General features: G+C 43.3%; 1 protein-coding gene across 1 annotated transcript in view; it reads left to right on the top strand.

The window, feature by feature from the left end:
- The first annotated feature begins 10,681 nt into the window (after nucleotides 1–10,681).
- Nucleotides 10,682–17,178, top strand: part of LOC127395393 (guanine nucleotide-binding protein G(q) subunit alpha-like) — a 132,428-nt gene continuing 125,931 nt past the window's right edge. Inside the window, exon 1 of the mRNA XM_051642321.1 lies at nucleotides 10,682–11,196. Within this exon, the coding sequence (XP_051498281.1) occupies nucleotides 11,061–11,196 (136 nt within the window). The 5' untranslated portion in view covers nucleotides 10,682–11,060. The remainder of the gene's footprint in view (nucleotides 11,197–17,178) is intronic.

Genomic DNA, 17,178 nt, shown 5'->3' on the forward strand with positions numbered 1-17,178 from the left:
AGTGTTGCTTATCGAGAAATACTAGCTTGCCTGAAGGCAAAGGAAGAATCTGTTGGTGTGTATTATTTACATTTATCTTTTCTTTCTAGGATTTTCTGCCTTGCAATACACACATTAATTTCTTGTTGACTGTGTAGTTGTGTGACATAGCTAAGAGTTCTTTTTGAAGGAATAATCTCTCCCTTGTTCTGACTCAAACCCAATCTTAGTTTAATTAATTTGATTTCTATCCAAAGCATCTGTAGAGAGTACAGCACCACCAGCAAATCAGTGTCACCCACGCATCCCTGTGCACATATGTGTTGTCAGTCTTGTCATGCATTATCATAAGCTTCAGAATTTACAATTATCAGCGTCATAAATTCTTAGAATAATTCCATATAGCAAAAATAAATAATCATTAAGAAGTACTTTTTTCTTTAACATCTGGGAGTCTCTTAATGAACAAGTAAATGAAACAAAGTTAACTGTATGTGTGCATGATATCTTTGCACAGGGAATTTGGAAAACTTATTTCAAAGGATATATGCTCATGCACACCATTCATGAGCCACAAGCAATGCCAAAATACTTGAGAATACTAAATACTTGTAAAACAGGTACTCCAGTTCTCACCACTGTTAGTATCATGTTACCAGACACTGAAAAAATTGTACTTTTTTATCATTACATTTGTCTTTTACCTGACTGACCTTTTACCTATGAGAAAATCCAGGTGTTCCAGTTATCTGTATGCAGTGGAACAGCAGGGGAAGCTCAACACTTTTCTCCTGGTAAATCTCACATAATCATGACTAGTTTCCCTGCATAGAGATACTAATGGTAAAAATTTTCCCCCTTAAATACAAGATGTTTGTATATCCAGTGCAATTTGAAATATAGCTAGAATTCTTCTCAGTATCCAACCTAAAATTTAAGCACTGATTCTTCTGAAAATTTCCCAGTCTCTACAAGGATAGAGATCCATTAAACGCTATTTACTTTGGAGTAAAAAAATAGCTTATTTCAATCTCTTTAAATGTATAACAACAAAAACAAAATATCAGAGTATTTTGATTTAGATTCTATGTAAGATAATGCAAAGCCACAACTCAAAATGCAAACAGGTTAGGAAACGGCAATAGAAACTCAGCAACCTGACAGTTTTATTTACTAATTTACCCACACCAGGGTACTAAATGGTTTTTATCCAAATGGGTATTTAAACCATCTTAGTACTCTATACAAATTTCTATATACATCCAAAGCTGCATTTTGTGTTGAAAGGTCTCTGTCTCTTCAGAAAAACTAAACTAGTCATGATATCCTTTTCCTTACTGATGAATTTCCACAATCCCTCAAGTATTACTATAGATTCACCAATGTACCTCAGGAGAATAGAGCACTATCTAATTTCAGTGTTAAGTGCAGGGGAATCTGGCTAATATATAGCAATCACTGTACTACTACCATTAATGAGAATTTTTTACATTTCTGCTTAAGTTCAGGTTCACAAATCATTGTGTACTTGCTAAGGCAACGTATTACCTGGATATCTAAGTCTTCTTCACTATTTGAAGTAGATTTGCAGGCATTCTACTTTCCTCAAGTATTTGTGATGGCTTTACATAAGGGTTAAAAAGACTATTTTTTCTTAGTAGCACTAGAAGCTTCTCTAACGGACTCTCACATTAAGATAGAAAGATAACTCTGTTGTTACTGTACTTCCACTTAAAGGAAGATACTGATTAGTCACTGTCTTAGCAACTTTGTTTTCTGCGCTCACTTCAAAACACTTGAAGACTGGAAATGCCGCCCTGATGGACTTCTGTTACCGTTTTAAAACATTATACATAGCAATAAAAATCATTTAATTGCCCGTCCAAAAATGTAGTTGAATACATCATAATTTTTATCCTTATGTTGCTAAGCACTCGGGTATTTGATTTTCATTAGAAGATTTGGTAGCAAAGTGCAAAAGACATTAATGTTTCTAGTAATACTAGATATAAAGCATATACAAACTACAGGGTTAATTACTGAGGCTTCAAATTCTTACATTGATTTTGAGTTTGAATTGCATACTGAAAAGGCAATTGCAAGAAGTACTATTACACAAAAGGGAGTTTTACTTGCTGTTTATTTTTACTGGAAAAATATCATATTGAGTCATTCTATATCATCTAAGACTATATGTGGAAGTTCTGTGGAAAGAAGTATTCACAGTTTCCTAGCTGTGAATTGTTAGTTTCCATTCACATACAAATCAATTTTTACAGAGTTTTCTCCATTTAATTTGTTTTATTTGAAGCTTTGAAGCTATCTTTGAAGATCAGCAGATGAAAATACATATATAAATGTGAGAGAACTAAAACACACTGTGCCTTTAAGTATTTTGCCAATTCCAGACTTTCCTCAATTTCTGGTGTTGAATGATACCAAAATCTTTAATGCCAGTGTGTGATGTCTATGGGAATTGCACCAAAAGTACCCAATTATTACTTACTCTGCTATGGAATTATTCAGGCAAAACAATACAGAAGTATTTTAACTTCTGGTGTTGCTGTAGGGTGATCACTTTACAGTTACATAAAATTCATCTGTACCATAAGTACTTGACCCCTGCTGGAACACTTTGCTTGCACTGAAATGCAAAAACATTTTTGAAAACCCCAAATCTTACTGCGTACCTGTCTTTTGAGCAGGCATTGTTTAGGTAATTTAACTGAGGAAATAACACAGTGCAAGATGGTAAATTTTCACTTTACATGCTAAACTTTTGAATAAGGTTGTGAAAAGTATTGTGGCGTGCTTTGGGTTTGCATTTGTTTTCCATTATAAAATCATGGCTGATGAGACAGTAGTAATAATAATCCATAGTTCCTTTAGTGACATACTTGGGATAGGAAAGAAAAATCACCTTAGCTGACACATTCTTTGCATTATGGAAAGGATTATTAATAATACTCTCTGATGAAATAGTAAAAGAACTACATCTAGGTACTGTGTGACTCTTATCTCCATGTATTGTGACACAGAAGGAAGTAAGGTGGGAATGACGGCCCACCAGATTATTCCAATGGTTAGACGATTGTTGAGGGTGTACAATGAAATATTCGATGAACAAACTGGTGGGTTCACCCCACTACAGTGAGTAAAACATCTTAAAGAGAGCCTAGGATCTGATACTACTGCATATAATGATGGAAAACAACGCAATTCCACCAAAAGATGATGGAGTTATAAAAATATGAAACTTGAATAGTATCAGAATTGGGTGGCAAATACTCAAGAGCAGACTGGGAGAAAAAGTAAAAGTTAGAATAGGAAAAGCATGCTTGAGGTCTCAGATAAATAATCCAAACATATAATGTCTTTAACACTTTTAACCAAACAAAACATGGGATGTCCTACTGACTGCAAATGTACTAGACTGTATATAAAATCTCTATCAGATAATAAGTATGCATAATTCAACAGCCAAGAGTAACTTATTTTTGAGTTGCACAAAAATAGAAACCCCATAAAGCTGCTGTAGTACCATGGTATCAACTCATACTCTAGAAATCCAATGATGATGTTTGTGTCATAAGGCTATGTCAAGTGTTTGGGTTGTTTTTGTGGTGTTTTTTTTCAGGGATGGAATTTATTATTGTGTTCCACCAGGTCTGTGCAGACCATATGGCAATGGTTGAGTGATGCAGCTGATCCAGCAGCTTATTGCCATGGAAAGGGTGGTCTGGACCACCCTGTGCCTACTGGCCCTTTCCCTTGAGCAGGCTCAAAGTGCCATCTGAACCTTTGGGAAGCCAGGGAAAACAAACACACACACAAAGAATAAAATAGTAACAGTTCCATACAAAGTTAGGGAATTGAATAAGAGGATGAGGGCCAGGGATGGCAGAAGAGAGGTCTGAGGAGATGGTGCAGGCCACAGGAGGGAACTGCAAGGTGATGGGGGACTGGCAGCTTCCTCAGCCTCTCTGTCCCTCATGCCTTCAGTGTGAGCACCAGGCCCGGCTGCCCAGAGCAGCCATCTCACCCCGGAGCCTGCAGCCCACAGTGTCCATCTCACCGACAAAATGTGCAGCGCACGGGAGCCATTTCTTCCACAGCAGCTAGCATGATCCTTCCCTGTCATTCTTGTCCCTGCAGTTGCCAGGGCGCCGAACCTCCCCTTCTCTCCAACCGGAGGAAGAGTTTGGGGCTAGACTTCACCCAGCCCCGAGCTCAGCCTACCCTCGTCATCAGGAGAGAAACAGCAGCCTACGAGGTGTTATTTTACGGAACATTTTCTCCCATCCCTGAGGGGGGTTTCTGGAAGCGGCTGTGCCACAGAAGGCGGCACGTCGAGGTGCCGCGGTGCGGCGGGGCAGACCCAGCGCCGCGCTGGGGCCGGACAGCCCCAGAGCTGCCGCTCGCCGCGCAACCGCAGGGAGCTGCGGCCCTCACCGCACCGGGGCGGGGCGCCGACACGCAGCGATGCTGACATCACCAGGGTCCCCGACCGAGGGATGGGGAAAAAAGTCACCATTTCCGCTGCCAAGCACGAAGGAGCAGGAAAACGGCAGCGCCGCCCGCACGCTACCGCCGGCCCCTCCGCGCCCCGGCCGGGGCGGGCGGGTGCCCCAGTCCCTGCCCGCGGGGCCTGGGCAGAGCGGGCTCGGGCGGAGCTCGGCTGCTGCAGCGGCGGTAGAGACATCTCGAGAGCTGAACTGTCTCGTTTGCTGTACACACACGCCTGCATTTTTCTCCCCCTCAACTCTGCTTTCATGAGACCCCACCTGGAGTACTGTGTCCAGCTCTGGAGCCCCCAGCACGGGGAGAAGATGGAGCTGTTGGAGCGAGTGAAGCTGGGTGGTGCGGGCGATGTACCAGAGGGACGGGATGCCGTCCAGAGGGACCTGGGCAAGCTAGAGAAGCGGGCCCAGGTGAACCTCATGAGGTTCTACAAGGCCAAGTGCAGGGTTCTGCACCGGGGCCGAGGTAACCCAAGACATGAATACAGGCTGGGGGAGGTCACACTTGAGAGCAGCCCTGTGGAAAAGGACCTGGGGGTACTAGTGGATCAAAAGTTGGACATGAAGCCCCAGTGTGCAGTTGGCCCACAAGGAAACTCCATCCTGGGCTACAACAAAGGAATTGTGGCCAGCAGATCGAGAGAGGTGATTCTGCCCCTCTGCCCTGGTGACACCTCACCCAGAATACTGCATCCAGCTCTGTTGCCTTCAGCACAAGAAGGATGGGGACCTGTTGGAACATGTCCAGAGGAGGGCCATGAGAATGATCCGAGGGCTGGAGCACCTCTCTTATGAGGACAGGCTGAGGGAGTTGGGGTTGTTCATCCTGAAGAAGACTCCAGGGGGACCTCATAGGGGCCTTCCAGTACCTGAAGGGGGCCTACAGGAAAGCCGTGAGGGTCTTTTTACAGGGGCTTGCAGTAAGAGGACAAGGGGTACTGGTTTAAAACTGAGAGATTAAGGTTAGAGATCAGGCATAAATTGTTCAGTGTAAGGGTAGTGAGACACTGGAACAGGCTGCCCAGAGATTTTGTGGAGGCTCCGTCCCTGGAGGTGTTCAAGGACAGACTGGATGGGGCTCTGAGCAGCCTGTTCTAGTGGGAGGTGTCCCTGGCTGTGCAGGGGAGTTGGAACTCAATGATCTTTAAGGTCCGTTCCAACTTCAAACATTCTGTGATTCTGTGATTCTGTGAGTCCTGAGGAGGGCCATGAATATGATCTGAGGCCTGGAGCAGCTCTGCTGTGGAGACAGTCTGGGAGAGTTGGGGTTGTTCAGCCTGGAGAAGAGAAGGCTCCGGGGAGACCTTATAGCAGCCTTCCAGTTCCTGAAGGGCTACAGGAAAGTTGGGGAGGGGCTTTTTATAAGGGCTTGTAGTGAGAGGACAAGCAAGAATGGCTTTAAACTGGAAGAGGGAAATTTATGTTAAACATTTGGAAGAAATTATTGAACTAAGGGTGGTGAGACTCTTGTTCAGGTTGCCTAAGGAAGTGTGCCCAAGTGAATAATGACAGGACTAGAGGTAATGGCCTGAAGTTGTGCCAGTGGACGTTTAGGCTAATAATAGGCTAATCAGGGCTAATTTCTTTACTGAAGAGTGGTCAGGCACTGAAACAGTCTGCCCAGGGAGATGATAGAGTCACCATTCCTGGAGATAATAAAGAAATGTGTAAATGTGGCACTTCAGGGCATGCTCTAGTGGGCAATGTGGGTTTTTTGTTGTTGGTTTTGTGGGGTGTGTGGTTACAGTTTTGTGTGGAGGGGTTGTTTGTTTGTTGTTTTTCTTTCCCATGGGTGGACAGCTGGACTCAGTGATCTTAGAGGTCTTTTCAAACAATGACAATTCTGTGATTCTGTGATTCTTTTGTGGATGCTTCCTCCCTGAAATTGTTGAAGGGCAGGTTGGATGGGGATTTGAGCAACCTGGTCTAGTGGGAGGTGTTGGAACTAAGTGATTTTTAAGGTTCCTTCCAACCCGAACCATTCTATGATTCTATCATACATACATGCGCCACCTGTCCTTCCTGGGAATGCTCTGTAGGGCTGCAAAGGTGCTTCAGGTGCAGCCACGTTCCACAGCCCAGCACCACACACCACAGGGAGCTGTGCTGGGCAAGCAGTGTGTGCCTACTAGCTTCTCTCCCACCTCATGTGGCCAGAGTGGGATACGATGTTGCACCACCACTCACTGGAGTTTTGTAAGCTTTGGCAAACACTTTAAACTAAGTGTTCATTAATAAAGGTGACTTACAAAGAAAAAGTAGTAAGACCACAAAGGAAACAAACTTGAGGCTTTTGATAGCATGCTATATGGTGCTATAAGGTATGTATGATGTTTACAGCAGTGATACTACACATACCGTTCTTCTCTGCACAACACCCCCCCCCCCACTCATGTTGACAGTAAAAATTAGCAGGATCAAGAGAGCATTTGAAGAACAAAATACTATAAAACAATTCTTGCACTTTTTTTCAGAAATCATAAATAAGAACATAAATATGAAAACAGGTAAAAGGGAATATGTTTTTTGAATTTCACATAAATCAAATTAACAAATAGGCTTTTTAACCCTTCCCTAGTCATTAGACTGTACCTTGGAGTCTTGGAAGACAGCTTTTACTTTGAAATTAATAACACTGGGAAACTTTCAGAAGGTGATTTGTCAAAACAACACATTCTGGCACAAAAGGATTATATCAGTTGAAGGAAATGGCAGGTAGTGGATGTTATTCATTTAACAGTAGAGAATCAGGAGATACAATGTTTTTCATTCTAAAAAAAAACCAAACCAAAACCAAAACCAACCAAACAAAAAAAAACCTGATTAGGATGGCAAACTGGAAGGATAATTTGCTCTACTCAGACATACTGATGGCTTCTAAATTAACTGCAAGTACTTACAAACATGACTGTGATGAACTTGTGCATAGCACTGTAAGAACATCTTCCTAATACACAGTGGTAATCAAAAAGCTCTTGCAAGATATTCCATTGCTTAAGATGGGATGCTCACTACAAAACTCCTGCAATATTGCTATACACAATCTGCTGGTTTACTGTAATTTGAGTACCAAGTTCAGACACTGCAATCTGTCAAAACATCACAAAAAATGTATCTCAAGCAGATGAGACAAAGGAGAGTGACAATAAATATTTTTGGCATATGGAAGGAAGAAATTAAGAACTGGGATAGACTGATGCAAAGAATGATTTGGAGATGATAAAACAGTGGTGGTTTTCCAATCTTTACTGTCAGGAATCTGAGGAAGAATATTGAAGATGCAGAGCATTTAGTATCATACTTTGCTCCCTTTGTCCATCTCGCTTCTAACTTTTAATTTCCTGTGGCAGTAAGCAACACTAAAACGTCTCACAGGCAACGGGGTTGCCATGAGCCATGCACTGCAGACTACTTGGATGGAGGATTATTAATGCTAGAGGGGAGGCTCATCAGTAAGTATCTCTCCAGATTAGGTAACAGTATGGATAGTATCTATGGATAGTAATTATGTGTATGGGCAATAATGGTGTCTGTCATTTACAGATAATTCTTATTAGGATAAAATATTTATAAAGGATGTTTCATGTTTCAAAACAAAAGCCAACCATTATGGAGATGAGGGTTGGAAAGAAATTTCCTCGTAGGTTTATTATCATGTAATTGTCCATAATGGAGGTTCTTCTGACTTCCACTAAGTCACAAGGCAAATGGGTAAAACAGTGTGTAATGGCTATTTGCTGATGCAGAACTAGATGCCTCATCCATTAAAAATATGAAGATATTTATTTAGTGGAGACTTAAAATCCAGTCATATCAATGGGAGCGGTACATACAGATTAAACTTAAGGTCCCTGGGCTCTCTTTTCTCATTAAAAATGCAAAATTAAATAACAATTCTGCATTTGAGGTACACAGCATGTTTGTACCTTCTACATCAAGCATATAAAAGAGTTGGTTAAGAAAGCTGAGTCAGACTGGGGAATGTTACAGTATTGTCTGAGACATTGCAATAGGACCTCCATGCCCTCGATTTGTGGGGGGACTGTCATACAGTTCACTCAAAGTTTGCAAATTCATTGACCCTCATGGCCTTTCTTTAGGCATGATGCCAGAGGATGGTTGCTGCGGACTTGAACTCTGTGTACCAGTGTCCTAGGCACAAAATGGATGCACAACCATCGAGTATCTCTTGCGACCTGTTCTATGCATCCATCTTCACCCTTTTGGGCCCTGGCTTTTAGAGGAAAACTCTGGTACGTTGAGAACTAATTTAATGAATATTTTTTTTCCCTCCCTTCATTGCTTATTCGCATTTTTACGTAAGCCATCTCTGTAATTTAGTGTTTAGAAATCTTTATTTGATTTAATACTAATGTATTAATCTGGAGCAAAAAAAGATAGAAAAATACATCGATATACCTACATACACATAGTTTGAAAAATAGAGAAGATGGTTTGAATGAAATAGAATTTTTTAATTAATAATTAGGATTACAGAATTTTGACTGGACCTTACGTATTAATTTACTGGAATAAAGAAATATAATTATAAAAAAGATTCCAAGTTCTATCTACTGGTTTTTATAAATGAAAATACTATCTAGATATATGTGGAAAGAATGTATTTTTTAAAGTAATGAAAATCCTTTTCATGCTCTAAAAATGGATTGACTGTATTATTTTCATGATTATTTTATTCTCATTTCTTAATTCCTTCCTAGTCTTAAGCATTATGGCGACCCCTGCTTAATTCATATTGTCAGTATGTATGAAGAGTGTTCAGAAAGAGTATATGGGCTTCAAAACACATCAAGAGGTGCTGGAAAGGACATCTTACCCAAAGCTAGAAGACAGAGAATGATGTGCTCCTCCACCCACTTCACAGGCTAGTTTCCCAGCAGATTCTGCAACATTCCCAAACAGTTTAATACGGAGGTGGGCAGGTGTGGGAATTTTGCAAGGAATTTATGAATCCACAAAAACTGGAAGCTGCGTCAGTACATCCCATCCAATTGTGTGCCATCCCCTTGGGGGCTACGTGAGGCTATGTGAGGACAACCTGACTGGTACCGGGACTGCGGTCAGCGAGGCCCAGACTGGGGCAAGGGGTGGCTTAAGAGAGGTTTGCAACAGCGGAATACCGAACGCAGTGACGGTATCGGTTCCTTTCAGTGAGGCGGTGGAAGTGTCCCAGTGCTCTTGTGGCAAACGCCTTTGCTTTCCTCTGCAGATGACGGAACCGCTCAGGCAGGGCGTAAGGGCTGGGGGCATCAAAACTTCCCCGTGCCTGCTGCTGTACGCGTGTCCCGCCTCGCGTTTCCACTCCGGCTGAGGGTGAAGGTCCTTCTCCCCTCCCTTTGCCTTCCCTCCCCTCCAGTCAGTTGTCACATCTCCCCCCTCCCCCAGTCCTTGCCAACCCAAGTCATCTCTCTTAGGATGGACACGCAAGAAAAATGTGTGTCCCCGACTGAAAACAAAGGAAGCGAAAGCAAACACAACGCCAGGCGCTAGGGAAAAGCTCTGCCCTGCAGGACGAACCGGAGGAGGCTGCGTTCCTCGCGGCCATTTGGTGTGAGAAACCGCTGGGTCTCTCCCCCCACCTCCCCTCCGCTTGCCCTCTGCCGCCGCCGCCGCAGGGCGGGGCCGTTCTCGGGCCGCCGGGCCCGGCTGGGGGCGGCGTCCTGGGAGGGCCCAGCTCCCCCGGCCGCTCGCCCCGGCGTGCGGTGGCGCGGGGGGAGAGCGGGAGAGACGGTCCGCCATATTTTTGCCTCACCACGCCCGCGGAGCCGAGCCCTTGAAAAGCCGGGCGAGCCCAACCCCTGCCTGCCTGCTTTCCTCTTCCTCCCCGCCACTCGCCGCCTCTCTCGTCCTTACTGGCCGGGCAGTCGCAGCAGGTCTCCGGCAACGACACTCCCCGCCAGAGAGGCGAGCGCCCGCCCCGCCGGGAAGGAGGCTCGGCCGGGAGGAGGCTCTTCCCTCCGGGCACACGCTGAGGTCGCCGAGCTGCTGCGGGCTCTCCTACCCAGCAGGAGCTGGGCTCCAGCTGCAGGATACGGGGAGCGGCAGGGCCATGTGTGTGCGGAGGTGGAGGAGGGATTAGCGGGCACTAGCGTTTCCACAGGGGGTGGGGTGGTCGCGTCGGAGGGCGGTGGGGGTGTCGCCCGCCGGGGACAGTCGGCGGCCGCGTTGGCTACGAGCGGCGGCGAGGGAAGGGGAGCAGCAAGGCGAGGGGCGGCTCTGGCTCGGCTGAGTAGCGCTGCTGCTGCCGCGGTGGATGTTTCCATGTTGTTTGGTGCATGATTTAGAGGAGAGGAGGAGTTGGCAGCGGCGGGTGTCAGCGGCAGGGAGCGGGGATCCGCGCCGCCAGCGGCCCTGCCTCTTTTTCTGCGCCCGTGTGTGGCATCGAGGCAGCTGCCTGCGCTTGCCCTGCGGCGCCCGGTGGGGGCTCCCGGGCAAAGAGCGCCTGTGCCCCCCGGGGCCGGTGCGGCGGCGGCGGGGTGCGTGTGTGTGTGCGTGCAGTTTTAGGGGGGGTGGGGGTTGTGTCTGAACCAGTTAGGAAGAATGACTCTGGAGTCCATCATGGCGTGCTGCCTGAGCGAGGAAGCCAAGGAAGCCCGGCGGATCAACGACGAGATCGAGCGGCAGCTGCGCCGGGACAAGCGGGACGCTCGCCGGGAGCTGAAGCTGCTGCTGCTGGGTGAGTGCAGGCGGCCGGGCTCCGGCCCGGCCCGGCCCGGCCCGGCCTCTCCTCGGCTTGGGCCGCTGCCGGCACGCACCAGCTGCCGCCGGGGCTGCAGCTCGGGCACTGCCGGCGCCTCGGGCTGCCTCCATGGCGGGGCCGAAGCAGCCGACGGCGGGGCCGGGGCTGCGGCAGGACCGGCTGCGCTGCCCCCGGGCGCTCGCCGCCTCTGCCGCGGGGAACCGCCGGCTGTGCCGCGGCGGGGCGTGTGTGCCCGCCCGCGGGGATCGCCGGCTGCGGGGCGGATGGCTGCGGTGGGCTTGGTGTGGGGAACGGCCTTCCAAAATGGAAAGGGGAAGGATGGCGGGTGAGTGACGGGGGTGCGGGATGGGGGGGCAAATGTCGGCGGCGGTGCGTGTAGGAGAGGGATGACAAGGAAGTGGATTAGCGAAGGGACTCAAAGGGGAGTTGCTGTGCAGATCTATGGTGGCGGGTTTAATATCTGCATTGTTCTGTGAGCCTCGGGAAGGCTGTTGGCTCACTGGTTTAGTTTTGGTTGGTGGCGGGTTGTTTTGTGGTGCGTTTTTTTATGACTTCTGTTTCATGAGGTAAACTGGGATAAGGGGCTCATGCTCAGGTTGTAGACCTGTTTTTAGAAAGAAAAGGGAAACGTAAAGCTGCAGATGCTGAGGAATAACCTGAAGTATGCAGAGGGATGACAGGATCTTTAATACCTTTGAAATCCACACACTTCTCAGGAAATAAAATCTACTGTAGCATTTCTCTTTAATTGAAGCAGAGATTGTTACTTTGGAGCCACAATGCAGAGGCAGTGTTTATCTATTTGTCTTGTGTGGAAACAAGCATTTTGAATTAAAATGCATCTGCCCTTATCGAGTGTTCTCTACAATGTCATGTAGCTTCTGTGGTAATACGTCTTCATCTGGGGACTCTCAGGCCTTGAAATATGTCCGCACCACTGTCTGGTGTGTGGATGAGTGGGGCTGTTCCAAGTGGACACGGGATGTTTATGCTGAAGATTTCTGTCTTGGATCATGTATATGAAAGTAGTGATTTATATGGGGGGAGTAAATTTCTTGATCAGTGAGGTAAGGGGAGTTAAAAGCAAAAGTCAGAATGCATTTTAGTGATTCCATACGAGTATGCTATTTCCTGCAACTTATCTTCTGGATGTGGAGAAGGTGTTTGGATCCTTAACTGGTGTGGGAAAGGAGCGGTGGAGACAGCGTCAGCACTCGCAGTAGTAACATTGTCTCATTTTGGCCTGATCTCGGTTGATGAAAGTGCATGTCATGACTGAAGATTCACAAAGATAAAATAGGGGATAGATAGCTCCATCTTTGCTTAACTTTAAGGATGTTTAGGTATAATTCGTTAATGATACACATTCAGCTCTGGAGAGACAGTTGGCATTTGTGACTTGTTACTCAGGTCCAAATTGTTTCCACATTTTCCTGATTTTTCTTGTGTTAGTGCTAGAGGCTTCTCCCAGGTTTTAAAACATGAATGAAATTTACTGAATGAGACCAATATATATTACCCAGAGAAGGAATTCAGGTATGTCTTTCTGTGATCACTAATGCAGTGCTTGTACTGCTTTACAGGGTCCTACAACTGGTAGTTTGAAGTGTAGGAATAGATGGTGGTAGATTTGGGTCCAGATGCATCATTCTTTTGGACCAAATGTGGTGCAGTGACTTAAAGGAGAACAGGGAAGAAGCTGAGCTGTAGAAAGTATTGAGGAAGACTCTTGAGTGCCAATATGAAAGGTTTTTGCATGCATTAGTATCAGTGCAAACCAATCAATCACAGGCATGATGTACTAGAGACCCAAGAGGAATGTACATTCGGCTGCTCATTCTTAAAACAGGTTATCATACACTTCTGTAATGAAACAAGTACAGAAATTGTTACTGTGCACACATTTTTGGTGTTTTGCTTTGTCCTACATTTGACAGAAAGTGTGTGTGCATGTGCAGCTGTTTGGATTAACACTTAATGATGTCATCTTGTGAAATGTAGTGTAGTGGTGAACCACTGCTGGAGTAATGGGATTGGGTAGAGACTCAAGTTTCAATTTATAAACAAATTTTGAGGAAAACCTTTTTATTAGTGGGGTTTTTTTAGGTTTATCACAGCACTTCTGTTTTTTCAGTCACTCTTACTACTGCTTACTACTTCCCCAGCATAGATAGTTGCTTGGTTGTTAAGTTTGTGTTGTTTGTGTGGATCATTCACACAGTTATGAGACAGATGAAGCCATTATAGAGTAAAAAAAAGTAGTCATTAAAAACGGTGAGGCTGGTAGCACAAAAGCTGTTTGTTTTTTTTTTTTTTAGACTTTTACTGTTCCATTATGTCTCTTTCCTCCTCAAAGCTTGAATTACTAATGTTACTTCATTTTATTTCGTGTGAAGTTAGGCAAACCTGATTTTGTTTTTGTTTTTGTTTTTTTTTCAGAAGTGCCAACTTCTCAGTCCCACTTTGTAAAGTATTGTGGGGCTTAACAGCCTAAGTGGCTTAAAGGCTTTTGAATGTGGGACTGAGGTTTATCCTTTGGCTCATAAGGAGAGTACTAGTGAAGTTTACACTGATCTATGTTAATTGTCTGTGCACGATCCTCAGACTTGTTCGAAGTGCATAGTGAAAGGTATTATTAACTCAAAGGGTTTTAAGGCACAAATATACATAGTTATGCCAGATTGTTCTCTTGCTTGAAAATCAGACATACATACCTACAAGTGCACCCCTGTAGCATAAATACAAAGAAAAAAAGTAACGCTTTTGGATCAGTAGGGGTCTTCTCTTTAACTTACTTGAAGATACAATGCTCCCTTGCAAAGTGAGTTAGTTTCCCCATTACTCTGTGTGTGTCTCTCACAAATGCAGACATACACACATCTCCATAAACCCTTTTTGTGCATTAACAGTGTACAAAGTTCATGGAAAATTTGTACTACATGGTACAATTACTTTAAGTATTAGTTTAAAAATAAGCCCTCTCTGTGATTAAACATTAAAATACCACATTTAGGTACTTTGTTGTACATAATTGCTTAATTTTTGGAACAGATTAGAACAGGACAAAGGTGTTGTTTGTTGTTTTTTTGTTTTTTTGTTTTGTTTTTTTTAAACTATTGTAACTCAAAAGAAGCCAGAATACAAAAATAAGCACTGAAGCATATTGGAAAGATATAGTAGTAGTTCGGTTAGCACAATTTGGCTGTAATGGTTAAGGCATTTTGGAACGAATTCAGTCACTCACTGAATTAGGTTTTGATCTCATGTATTTTGTAAATTCTTCTGGATTTCATTACTGCTCAACACTTTGTGAAACCCTCTGATTGTTCTCCAGAGGTTGCAGTTGTTAATGTCCATCCATTGTTTGCTGTTAGTTGTAAAACATTTGCATTGTCTTTATAATTGGAAAAAAAAAGTGGTGTTTTAATGTTTTATGTTGATACATGCCAAACAAAATGTACAGTATTCCTCATGCTTGTATTTAAGCATGTGTGTGCATATTTTCTTGTTAAGCAGTAAAGAGCCATGTGTTCTGGTTCTTGTCCATATTATTTTTCCTGTTTTCCATGGAAATTTTGCCTGTTCTCAGAAAGCAGCATTTGAGCCTGCATGATGGATTGTAGTCATAAACCTTCAATCCTGGATGTCCTCTGCCTCTACACTCTATATATTTTTTTTCAGGTGGAAGTTGCTTGAGTATCTAAGAAAATAATCTGGCATTATCATGCTAGCAGACTAGCAGTGCCCACAAATCTATAAACTTTGGCCAAACTAAGTACTGGAGGTGTGTGACAGCGCTTACTATTTTGCAGCATATTTACTGGTATTGTGTCATGTGCAAAACATGTTTTTTTAAGGGGTAGGTGTTTCTCGTGTTTGAGATAGCAGATGTGTCAGTGAAGAGAACTGTGTGATGAGTGAGTGTCCTTTTATTCGCTCTGCATTAGCAAAGGAAATGGATGGAAGATAAGCCATTTGAATTAATGTGAATGGCAACCAGTCTGATGTGGAAAAACTTTTGAACATAAGGTGAATATCCAGAGAACATGCAGGATTTGTATGCATTTATTTTTGTATACGTCTCAGCTGAATTAAAGATTCACATGCAGAATTTGGTGAATTAGCATAGACTTTGGCTTTATGTAGATAAGTTGAAGAGGAAGTGGGTCCATTAAACCGACAGTGGAGTACCCTGGTTTTATGTTTTTTATATGTTTTATATTTTCCAACTAGAGAAATAAGCAAGCTTTCTTATTTTTACTATTACTTGTATTTATATTGGTCTGTCCTAGTCACACTGAACACTTCAAAATAGTTGTGGGTAGTTACCAAAGTATATTTTCACAGCTGTAAATGGGACAAATAGTTAACATACATCTTGATATGTGTTGTAACTAGATCAGTGAACATGTATTATTTCACAGAAGGTGTTTCTAAGGAAACATAATTTCATTCTGGATGGAAAATACCTTTATGTAATTTTATATAGACACATAGATGTATATATAAATTAATATTTTTTTTATACACATATCATCTGGGTATCAGTGTGATAACATAGAAAGAACATATATTTAGAACATATTTAAGAACATACTTATTTACTTTTAGTGCATCACAAAGGGATATTCTGTTTGCAGCCACTAGAAAGGGTTTGTTGTTTTGGTTTTACTTCTTTGGAAGTTATCTGTGTCCACCAAAGTTAATAGCAACTAGTTGAGAGCCTGAATAGTTGAACAATTCTGATTGATTTAACTTTATTCATATGTCACAGAGCCAGGTGACCCCAAACTTGCATTTTACATTGGTGAACCATGTTAAGTTAGTTCAGAAGGGAAAAGAAGAAGCTTTTGAGAATGGACATTTAAGTATATGCTGTAAAGCTAAGAGATAGTCTGCTTCATTTAGCTGCTTCAAATTATTTTTGTTGGTGTATAATGGCAATGACAGTTTCACCAGGTAAAGCATTTCTTTTGAAGTAATGGGGTGATCTCTGCAGAATTAATCCCAGGAGGGTGTGAAATAACATTATAAGGTAGATCTGTAATAAATGGTAATTAGCTTTGTTGCAGTAATATGATAGTTTAAATATTGAGCATTTTTTCTGGCCCTGCTGAACAGTATAAGTGTCGTGAAAAATCTGTTCCTGCACTTGAATTTTACTATGTGTGAACAGCTGTTATTAATAAAATTATGGAAGTTTTCCAGCATTCACCTTTTATTTACTCTTAATTATAAAACCTCTGACTGGCAAGAATGAAAAGCAGGAAAGCAGTACAAAACTAAGGAAGAATTAGAATGTAGGAATTATGAGGAAACCATGTATGTGGCTTCCATCAGAGATGGAAGCATGTAGCAGGTTGTAGGTATTGTTAACTCTGTGCAGAGAAGTTAGATGCATTAACACTGGAGGGCCTGAGTCTGAGAGGTAGTACAGTTTTAGAAGTTAAAAGTTTTGAAAGGTACTGGGGGAGTTCCAGGAACAGCACAAACATTGTTTTGTTTTGTTTTCAAGCTAAATTGAAGATTAAATCTTAAATGTTCTGAAAGCACATTTTCCCCCCAATAAGTAATGTTGATACTGAGATTAAACTAAAGGGTGATTGTCTATAGGTTTTTATCCTTGTGGGTTTTCAAAGGACAAATGACATGGAATAATCAAACTACTTAATTTGTACACTGTGCTGAGTGTTTAACTGTGCTCTAAGGTTTTATCCCAGAAGCCCTGGGCTGATGTAGTTGCCAGCAGAAAAGTGATGTTGTTTTCATTCTCCATTTGAGAAGGTGGTGTGGCTATTCCAGAAACAAAAAATAAAACCCACAAAACAAGATTCTTCCTTTGTCAGTAAGTTCAGGCAGAATCATCCTAAAGTCTACTAATATGAACAATACAGTTTAGGTGAGCCGCACCATGGTGGTTCAAGTTTGTCTTCCTCTGAAGAAGGGGTGTCGTGCAAT

Source organism: Apus apus, chromosome Z (assembly GCF_020740795.1).
Source record: "Apus apus isolate bApuApu2 chromosome Z, bApuApu2.pri.cur, whole genome shotgun sequence".
Taxonomy (NCBI): domain Eukaryota; kingdom Metazoa; phylum Chordata; class Aves; order Apodiformes; family Apodidae; genus Apus; species Apus apus.